The sequence below is a fragment of the Porites lutea genome, chromosome 10 (assembly GCF_958299795.1).
Source record: "Porites lutea chromosome 10, jaPorLute2.1, whole genome shotgun sequence".
Taxonomy (NCBI): domain Eukaryota; kingdom Metazoa; phylum Cnidaria; class Anthozoa; order Scleractinia; family Poritidae; genus Porites; species Porites lutea.
The window spans coordinates 15973639-15983938 of record NC_133210.1 but is presented as its reverse complement, the minus strand read 5'-3'; the positions used below and the strand labels follow the sequence as shown (position 1 = coordinate 15983938).

At 38.9% G+C, this 10300-nt stretch overlaps 1 protein-coding gene across 1 annotated transcript in view; it reads right to left on the bottom strand.

The window, feature by feature from the left end:
* Nucleotides 1-6240: 6240 nt before the first annotated feature.
* Nucleotides 6241-10300, bottom strand: part of LOC140950128 (histone H4 transcription factor-like) — a 12926-nt gene continuing 8866 nt past the window's right edge. Inside the window, exons 3-7 of the mRNA XM_073399309.1 lie at nt 10063-10140; nt 9725-9845; nt 8876-9014; nt 7326-7450; nt 6241-6906 (exon numbers count right to left, since the gene is read on the bottom strand). Of these exons, the coding sequence (XP_073255410.1) occupies nt 6474-6906; nt 7326-7450; nt 8876-9014; nt 9725-9845; nt 10063-10140 (896 nt within the window). The 3' untranslated portion in view covers nt 6241-6473. The remainder of the gene's footprint in view (nt 6907-7325; nt 7451-8875; nt 9015-9724; nt 9846-10062; nt 10141-10300) is intronic.

The following is a 10300-nucleotide window of genomic DNA, read 5'->3' as shown; positions in this document are numbered from 1 at the left end:
TGTACTTGCCCAACAGATCACTTACCCACTGAACAAGTGAACGTTTTTTTCTTTCTAATTACGTAATGCTACTGAGAAAAGCTTTCAAACTTGCGTGTAATGGTTCCAACTTGTCCAAAGGGCGTGCTGGAAATTGCATCTTATTTGAATCCTGTTTTTTGCTTTCAAAGCAAGAGAGAGGGACTTCAAAGAAGGAGAAATTGCACAGTAATCTGGCTTCTCAATATACGAACTCTGCAAAAACACGAATGACCCAGAGGGAAAATATGCTCTTCCATCTATTTGATCGTCTTTTGTCTCGTGCACATATCCAGCGCATCCGTTTCACATTCTTTGTATATTTTGAACCCTGCATCAATTCAATGTGGCCTGCCTTTACTCTTGTTTGTCCCATTTCCTTTTCTATAAAGTCAATCTTATTTTGTTACAAAAATACCTGCACGTGACAACTGTCAGGGTGGGAATCTGAATGCATGAATATCTTTGAATCATAATATCCTTCTAGATCAGAGGGTTCACTTTAATAGGAAATCTAATTGGTAAATCATGCGTCGCGCTTGCAAAATACTAATTCACGCATCAAAAAATGTGATGCCCAGTCCTGTATCATGTGACTCACAGCTACTTTTGGGCCATCACGCATCACGCAAAATCCTTTGCCACGCCCAGGTTAAGGCTGCTCGATTTTTTTTTTCCTTCTTAAGAATTCTGCAAGAAATTTTTTTTTAACCAGAAACATATGCTCGATATTTTTTTTGGGATTTGCACAACCCCCCCATCAAAAATCAAATGGTCCACCCCTTACCTCGAACTCCAAATCATTTTCCCCTGCCGCGACATTGGACCCGCGACCGCGACTTTGGACCCGCGACCGCGACATTGGACCCGCGACCGCGACTTTGGACCCGCGACCCGCGACCCGCGACTATTAGTCAAACTCGGCTAGTGAGGCCTCGATAGTTTTGTTTTGACTGATTCAGGGCCTCTTCACATGAGCCCGGTTGACCGGGCTGGCCCGGTTTCCGAGATCTCGCGTTACCTCTAAATCCTTTGTAAAATTTTCGATGTGTTCATATGAGAGGGCAGGCTGACTCGGTTCCCGAGATCTCGGTTTTTCCAACCGAGATCTCGGTAAGCGGGCTGGAAATTTTGCCATATGAACACTTCATCCCGGTTACCGGGATGAACGGCGGGGTAAATTCTCGTGGTCCAGATGGCATCGTCTTTCATTGCCTGCTGTATTTTACACATCATAAGCATCCCATTTAACTGCAGTGATACAGCTTTAAGAGTTACCGAAGCCCGAAAGTAAAAAATTTTCTCTTTCTCCAAGTTTGCTTTGTTTCCCAAATTTGGCGCCAAAACTCGTCCCCAGGATCTTTGACCTTTTTTCATCTTGGAAACCGGGCTGAAATTTCTCATATGAACCCAAGGCAAAATTCATCCCGGTAACCGAGCCAGCCCGGTCAACCGGGCTCATGTGAAGAGGCCCTCAGTCGATGAATATGGTTCCCTTCCAGTTGTTACGTGCTTAAGAGCCATCAAATAGGAGATTTAACCCCAGCAGAGACGAAAGTTGATTATCTTCGCTGTGCCAAAGTTCTTTACGAACAAAGAAATGGATTCAAGCGATTCGGCGCGGCGAATGGAAGCACTCTACTATCACGGGTATCACGGAGTTATTTTTTAAAAGAACGAAAGTGTGCTCGCTTCACTTCAGAAGAGAAGACTCACGAAACTATTAGAATGGGTAAACTAGAAGTAATCATAGATTTATGAGTGCGTTCGAATTTTCTTAGCTCCAGATTAGCTTTTGTGTCGTCAAGCATTATTTCAAAATCATGGAAGAGATCATGAATTAAAAGGTAAACATTCTTTTCTTAAGAAATGCTCTTCGCGTATACGGCTTCAAAATATCTCACTCATTAACTCTTTACTCCTGTCTTATTCTCCCTCAAGCATGGTCGATAAAAATGTAAAATGGATCGTAAAAAGTTCTATGTTGTTAAAAAGATAAACATGTCACTACAAACTTCGAAAAAATGGTAGCCTCGAAGGTTAAAAAGTCCTGGCTTCTTGCGTGACACAACTTGAAGTGAAAACAATGATCATAGGAGCGACGGAAACATATTAGGAGGGGGGCGTAAGGGGGGTCCGAAAACCGCAAAACCGCACAGAAATACGCCAAAAAACCGCAAACCGCATCGGATTTTTTCCAGAATACCGAAACCGCGCGTACATGTAGGCCACAACATAAAAGCTGACGTCAGCAAGACTTGTGATATATTCTGTTAACATTAGTATTAAACATACCATCATAACGCTAACGATATATTGTACTACACTATTATACTCTATTTACTACCAACCAAATGCCAAGTATCACCTGCAAGTATGCTGGTCACGTACTTGAAGGAGTATTGATATCTCCCTTGACTTTGAAAAACTCTGTCACTCAGAGATCCTGTACGTCTTACATTGGGTGACTGATTAATTTGGACGACATAGTTGTGGAACGCGGAATAAATGTTTGTTCTGGAATTGTGACCTTCTTGTCTCGTAAAGAGTTCACGTTCAGTGGAGAAGACGATTGTTAAAATGTACAGCTCTTCTGAAATTCTCCCCTTCCTTTCCTTCTTCATAGAAGATTGCCACGCAATTAATTAGTACGTCCTGTTCGCTTTCAGTTGCGAATCGACGACCTCAGTTGCCATTGTCGCGCATTGAATCAAAGCAACGAGAACACGAGGCTGTACGGCTGTACGAGCTAACATCCGGCGTGGAATTTCACGAAGTCGACGCATCATTAGCCAAAACGGTTAATCACATTGAGTATTAACTGGAAAAGGCCGTAATTGCAAACCACAGAGTTAAATTGTAAGCTGATATAATGAACCCTGATGCGTTGTAAAACAAAACACTTGGCTCGCGCTTGCAAAACAACCGGATGCCGAGCGTTCTAAAGAGTGTTAATTATCACCGCAGACACTTTTTTTTCACCGAAAACCGCGGCTTAAAGGTTGTAATAACCGCAAACCGCTTAGTGTTTTGAAACCGCAATACCGCGAGTTAAAATAAAAATTACCGCAAAACCGCACCAAAAATAACGCAAAACCGCATCACCGCAAACCCTTACGCCCCCCTCTATTAGGTTTTCGCTAGATTACTGATGTCAGAGAACAGGACAGAATCTTTTGCCATTGTGCAAACTTTTCATCTCATGATTATTTTAAGTTCATGTAGGTCAGTTTAACATATTTAAAACTTAGCTTGCTTCAGCGAGCGAGATACTTATCATGCAAGATGGCTCGCGTAGATATATCAGACGTGAATGAAGCATTACAGTTGTAACAACAGCTTACTTTATCTCAGAATATATTTCGTGCGTAAAGAGGTAAAAACTACAAATATATAAATAGACTCAAACGCACGGGTAAACTTCTCATGGCACAAATGTTACCTGGTCTTTATTTGTGTGTTTCTACGAAGTTCCAGCTCGATTTGAAGGGCATTGACCGAAAAAGGTGTAGCAGAATCATCAGTTCAGCGATAAAACCCGCTTAGAAAACAACTCCACAGTTCATTCTTTAGCCGAACTCAAATATTCCCGTGTAATCATCTTGCTGGTTGACCTTGATAGAACCAGTGATGCACGTGACTGCCATATGACAATTGCTTATGACGTAAATAAAGCTTGAACCTTCCAACACGTCCGACAAACAGCGAAGCACGAGGCAGAATGCTTTGCGCAACGAAATTGTGACGTCATTCAAAATGGCGCCGAAAAGGTGAACCATGGAACGAAAAAACACGGGTCAGCTTTCGCTTGCGTGCACAGGCAACCTACGCGATAACAGGCAACCCAGAAGATTAGGAAACGTTCTTCCTTCGTCGAACGCAATAACTGACAGATTCATGGTTCTGTTTCAAGTTTGCTTTGTCCGTTCTCTTACCAAGGAAAGGTAAATATCCTCGAGGACGAGTGAATCAGCCGTCGCGACTTACCAATCTTTAGGCGCTCTCAGGGACACAACGACAAACAACAAGGGCGAATGTTTTTTCACAGTCTTCACGATCCTGTGTTTAAGAGTTTGAGCAGTGCCATAAAAGAAGCAATTTTTGGAAAATCGCTGTTAGTTTATCTCGAAACTATTCGACAAGTTGCTAAAATAGATCACGCGCAAGGTCAAATACTATGCTCGAATACTTGCACGCTCTTTTTCTTCCAGAACCTTTTTTCTTCTTCTTACTTTCTTAGTTGGCAACGGTTCCTCCGTTAGTTTTTTCAGTGTATTTTGGTCAACGACTGTTCTTGAAATATGTCGCTTTCTTCTGGTTCTTACATAGTTTCACAGGCCACGCTTGTAGGATTAACAGGCGATTGTTATTGTTGTTGTTATATTTTAATGCAGCTGTTTACAGCGGGAAATCTAAAAGATCTTACGGTCCACCGCGGATGCTCCCGTTCTCGAGAATGTTCACCTTTTGTTGGATAAATAACAGACCATGCAAACATCTTGGAACAGCACCATCTCTTGTGAAAATTATTTCATTCAACTACTTTCGTGAGTCTTCTCATCTAAAGCAAGTGAACGAGCACAGTTTCGCTGTAAAAAGCTTTCCATCGCCGCGCCGAATCGCATGAATCCTTAAGTTTCTTTGTGAAAAGATCTCGGGAAAGTAAAGGCTATTCCAGCTAGAGTAAAATCTTCTTTTTGGGCCGATCCTTATACCCAGGGCTTTGTTATATCGGGGTTCCGGGAAAAAAATGTTTGCAGAGTCTGTAATTGATTACAGAAATATATAGGCAATCAAAATCAGTTTTGGCAATATTTTATCCATGATGGAGTATAATTTATTGTTATTGTCAACAGAAAAAAAATAGCAAAGGTGAAGACAAGAGATGAACATTATTTCACAGCAGAAATGTATTAGTTCCTCAACTTTTTTAGGGGAGGGGTCTTAACAGCCTTTGGACAATAACAGATGGCAGGTTATATATGGGGGTGATGATTTTCTTGTTTGTTTGTTCTTCTTCTCTTTTTTTTTTTTTAAATAACCCAGTACCAGTAATTCAAGGGCTTGTGAAAGGCCAATGGGGGTGACTACTCAACAAAGTTTTTATGGGAGGCTCGGCCCTAACGTTCAATGATATGCCTAATCCTTTTAAATACCATTTTATGAACCCTTTCGATCTCTTTACCTTCCATTTAAAAATGAAAATAGTATCCCTTTCTCATATGTACTTACGAACGCTGCTTACCATTTCTAAAAACTTTGGAATGAAGATAATGAAGGATACCTAAATGACAGATACCCTTGCACTTTCATAAACTTCGACTCATGAAATCCCTACACTACTATGAGCCTGAAGCTTGAAAAAGGTTCCCTTTTGGTAGGAGCCTCCCCATGTAGTAATTTATAGGGGTACTCCCCCCCCCCACCCCCCGGGCCTATGTATCAGTCAATGACTTGAATACCAACAGACAAAAGAATTTAATTTTTCTTCAACAACTTCATACAAACACATTAAGATTGCCGGTGAGATTTTACAACAAGTATAATTTTTCCAGTTAAAGAAAACTCTACAAAATGTGAGATTTCATCAAATTACATTAATAAACATCCATTAAGTAAAGTTTAAGTTATAAACTCTGGGCAAGAAACCAAGGACAGTGAATTAAAACAGCAGGGACAAAGATAAAAACCTATTTATTTTAAGAATAAAGGTGTGCTGTCATAATATTTTAAATAAAAATACTTAACCATTTAAATTTATTCTATAACAATATTGAAGAGCTCCATGAAACACATCCCCTCTAAAAAGGAATTGATGGGGCCGGGGAATGTTTTGACATGGAGGCTTTCAGTTTAATAATAAAGTGATCTTTGGAATAAAATCTTTTACTATTTACTATTTTCTATTTAAAAAGCTAACCATGGGGAGAGGTGTGGGGTTTAATTTGCTTTCAAACTACAATAATATAGTGTAGCATTACACAGGAATGTGCTGCATACATAGAGACTGTTCTCAACTAGATAGTGTCACAGACAGGGTTTTAGCATATACAATAAACCAGTGGCAGATCCAGGGGAGGGGCCCACCCCCCCCCCCTTACTTTTAGACCAAAAAAAATTTTTGTTGGAGGCCGCCCATCTTGTATCGCCCACAAAATACAATGGTACAAACTGCCCTGTAAAACAAATCACACTGTTTGTCGCAAATCAAAGACGCAAACATCAATAATTATTATTGTCTTGAAAAGGGCAGAAACATGGCAAGGTTTTATCTTCATTCAGGCAGTTGTGGTTTGACAATCTACACATCACATCCCTACACAACCTTGAGTAAAAGTACTCCTGATGCTGTTCACGTGAAAGCCAAGATAAACAGAAACAACTATGCCTTGTGGGAATCCATTTTAAAAATTTTACATTTGATATGAAATTGATACTTTCTGTGCCAAAAAGTATCAATTTGCATGTTCGGCATTTGCAAGCCTGATTGCAGCCTCGTGTAGATCAAGCAACGCTTGAGGCAGATCAAGCTCTGGTGAGTCAGGCCGTTCATAGGGGTGTACCATAGTTGGCTTTCTCTTTGGTGAGTGTCTAATAGGACCTGCGCAGCTGTCTGGCTTTCTAACTAGCGTTTCACTGCCATTGTCACTCAGCCCATATTGTTCGAGGAGATCTTGAAAACGCTGATCTTCAAGTGGGTCTTCTACATTCGAACACGGAGACCCTACTGCAGATGTTTCTGGAGATCCCCCTGAAGTTGCTGGAGAGCTGGCATTATCCACAGGAGAGTTAGTTTGACCCTCTTGCTCATTTAATAACTGTGAGAGATGGAGGCTTTCAAAGCGCACAGTTTGTAAGCGGCATATGCCATCATCGCACTCCTTGTACCTGTGTGGAGACAATAGGCAAAATCGTCATCATCATCATCAACATCATCATTATCATCATCAACAACAACATTATCATAACCATCACAAAAACAGCAATGGTGCAAAAATGAGTGCAGCTGTTTGATGGGCTGTTTGACTGTCCGTGGCTAGTGGTGGACATTTACCTTTCTGCCTCGCGGCTTGCTAAATTTCCACCACTAACCACCTCCACTTCAGAGAATAACTGTTTTTTATTCAAGGCAATTCAAATAATTTTATATTGGCAAATTTTACAGTAGTCACCAAGACTAAATGAAAATTTTTTCATGAAACTGCATAGCAAAATCAAGGATGCATGATGAAATATGTACAGCCAGAGAAAGCCTGGCACTTTGACAATGGAAACCAGTAAAGAGAATGTGCATGTTGATGTCCAACCTGAAGCGTGGATGACCAGCCGGCCAACTGAATTTGTGTTTCTTCTTTAGATGGTTTGTTAGTCCTGATCCTCGAGTGTATCGCTGCCCACACACATGACACTCATAACGATATAAATCAATACCCTAAAAAAAATAAAAGATAATAGACCCGATGCATAATACTGTTTTTTTATTTTTGTTTGTTTGTTTGTTGTAATTTGTTTTTTCAAATTCTATTTCACTTCACTGGAATTGCCACTGAACCTGACTGTGGCTTCAGTGTGATGGGTCCCAGGCCCCAGGACATGTTCACAGACAGAGCGCTTACAGGGTTGTCACCAAGATTTCAAGTTGCCGGATAAATCCAACAAGTAGGTGGGGAATCAAACAGCTAGGAATTTCTTTTGGTTCTATTTTTCTTCTATTTTCCTATGAAAGCAGCCGGGGACCATGTTCGTAGTAGCCAGGGGAAATCCCCGGTCCCCGCCTCTTAATGAGAGCCCTGGCACTTATGAGACAATCAATCAGGCTGATAAATTAAACCATAGGTCTCATAGATAAAAATCAAGATTAGATTATTATTTTTTAAAAATCTAGGTGGATTCTCAACTTTTTTTACCTTCTAGCTCTAATATTACGAACTGAATTAGGGCTAAAAGACAAAGGAAATTGAGAATCAAACAAGGTTAAAAAAAATTCTCTTTAAGTCCCACGAGTGACCAACATCAATTTTTGTCGCACAATATTCACACATAATCAAGTACAATGCAGAAAAGGTTCAATCCAAGAATTAACAATTAATGATCACCAGGAGGAATTGCTTTGATCTCCTAATTTTTCAAGAGCATTCTTTTACAAAGAATTTTGTTTAGCATACACTGTATTGGATCAAAAATTAAAAATTCTCTTTAAGTGCGAAGAGTGACCAATATCAAATTTTGTCGCACAATATTCACACATAATCAAGTACAATGTAGAAAAGGTTTAATCCAAGAATTAACAATTAATGATCACCAAGAGGAATTGCTTTGATCTCCTCATTTTTCACGAGCACTTTTTTAACAAAGAATTTTGTTTGGCATACACTGTATTGAATCAAAAATTAAAACTGGCAAATAAAGACAAAAGAGAGACATAGCAGTATTAAAGTCAACCCTGTTAAGTTAATACTTAATACAGACACTAAGGGGGGGCAAAGAAAGTGTCTGCAATTAACAGGGTGTCCATATAGTCCAGTTTCACTATTAAAAATTACCACTGCATACAAACATTATCGACACGTTCAAACAGGGTTAACATAAAGTAAAAACTTAGCAAATTCCAGCAAGTAAGTGTTTAAAATGTGAAGAATTCAATAGACAGAGTAATAAACAGGTCTTCTTCTTTTACAAATATGTGAATATATTTATTCACATTGAGGCTAAGCCTGTAAAAAATGTGTCTTCATTTCTTTTATTTAGTAGTCATAGCGAACTCAAAACTGGACTATTATGCGGGTCTGTAATAATGTCCATAAACTGTGCGTAATAATGAGGAGTCCCTAAAGTGGAGTTTGACTGTTGTTCTAACCTGGTGTTCTACTTTCTGATGTCTCTTTACAGTTTGCATGGATCTGGCAGAAAAATTACAGCCCTCCACATCACAGTGGTATGCTAAAACTGCATTGTGGAATTCTCGATGGCGTGCCAGATCTGAAGGCATCTTGCACCTGAAGAGAAAATAGCTATTAAGTTGAATTCTTACCCAAACTTTAAAAATAATCACATTTAAAATTGTAGTAAATCATGTTAAATATGTGGTGGAGTGCAGGTATCAGGGGGCTAACAGGCTTTTATTTTACCTTCCATCTAGACATAGTCTAATCTATGTAAAGTATGATTTGTGAACGAAGGTTTTGTGTACATGTTTAGAGTTCTACTTTAATAAAGGTCTGTCTTACAACCGAGTTAGAATGGGGAGCAAGCAAGGGGAGGCTCGGATTATTGCTACCATAGGTTATTCCCATTTAAATAAATTACCCGAAGAGTATCATTTAGCCTTTTGTGATTTTTTATGTTGAAAGTACATCCAATAGTCTTGCTTTACCTTTGAAAATCTTACATTGTTCAAAATTGCTGTCTGATTGGTTGCAAGACAAAACTAGTGGCATTTTCAGACATCTCAACTCCTCCATTTCAAAATATGAATGTTGGCCTGTTCAATTGTTTAATCAAAGGATATAATATTTTACATATAATTAGAAAATATTCTACTATAATATTATGTACATGGTCAAAAGTATAAAAGGATTTTGTTACTGCTATTTTTTACTGTACTTGATAAAAATTGTTAGCCATCGAATGCAGAAAAGACAAGGATTTTTTTTAATTAAATGAATTGTTATTGACAGCAATTTAATATCAGTGACCCACAACTTACGTGTAACTGCATACATCACATTTGAAGGGTCTTTCATCTGAATGTCTGAATTTCACATGTTGCTTAAGAGCAGAAGCATTTGGGCAGGTCATGTCACAAAACTGACACTTCACATTGTTAACTACAAGAGAAAAACGTGAAAAGAAAAACGCTGTCAGTATTTTTAATCATTACTTTGAGAATTGGTATATTGGTTTTCCCCTGTTGTAATATACTAGAATTTCCAAATTCGAATTTGATCAAGGATATTGTTAGACAAAGAACAATCAACTGGATGTGCTATGGCAATTACAGAATCATCACTTGTTTTTATTTATTGAGATAATTTTGTTACATACCATGGTGCCGCATGTGATCTCGTAATATGCGTTCTGAGCCGCAATGCTTTAAACAGTGTGAGCACTGGAAACTTTCATCTTCAAGAAAAGAAAACAATGTAGCATTATGGCATCATATCATGTTGTGATTTAACTTTATCCTTCTTTTTTTCAATTTTATTTTGCTTTAAGTTATTTTAATGAATATTAAGGAGTTATAACCAAACGATACATAAAATGTGAACCGTTGAAAGACAAC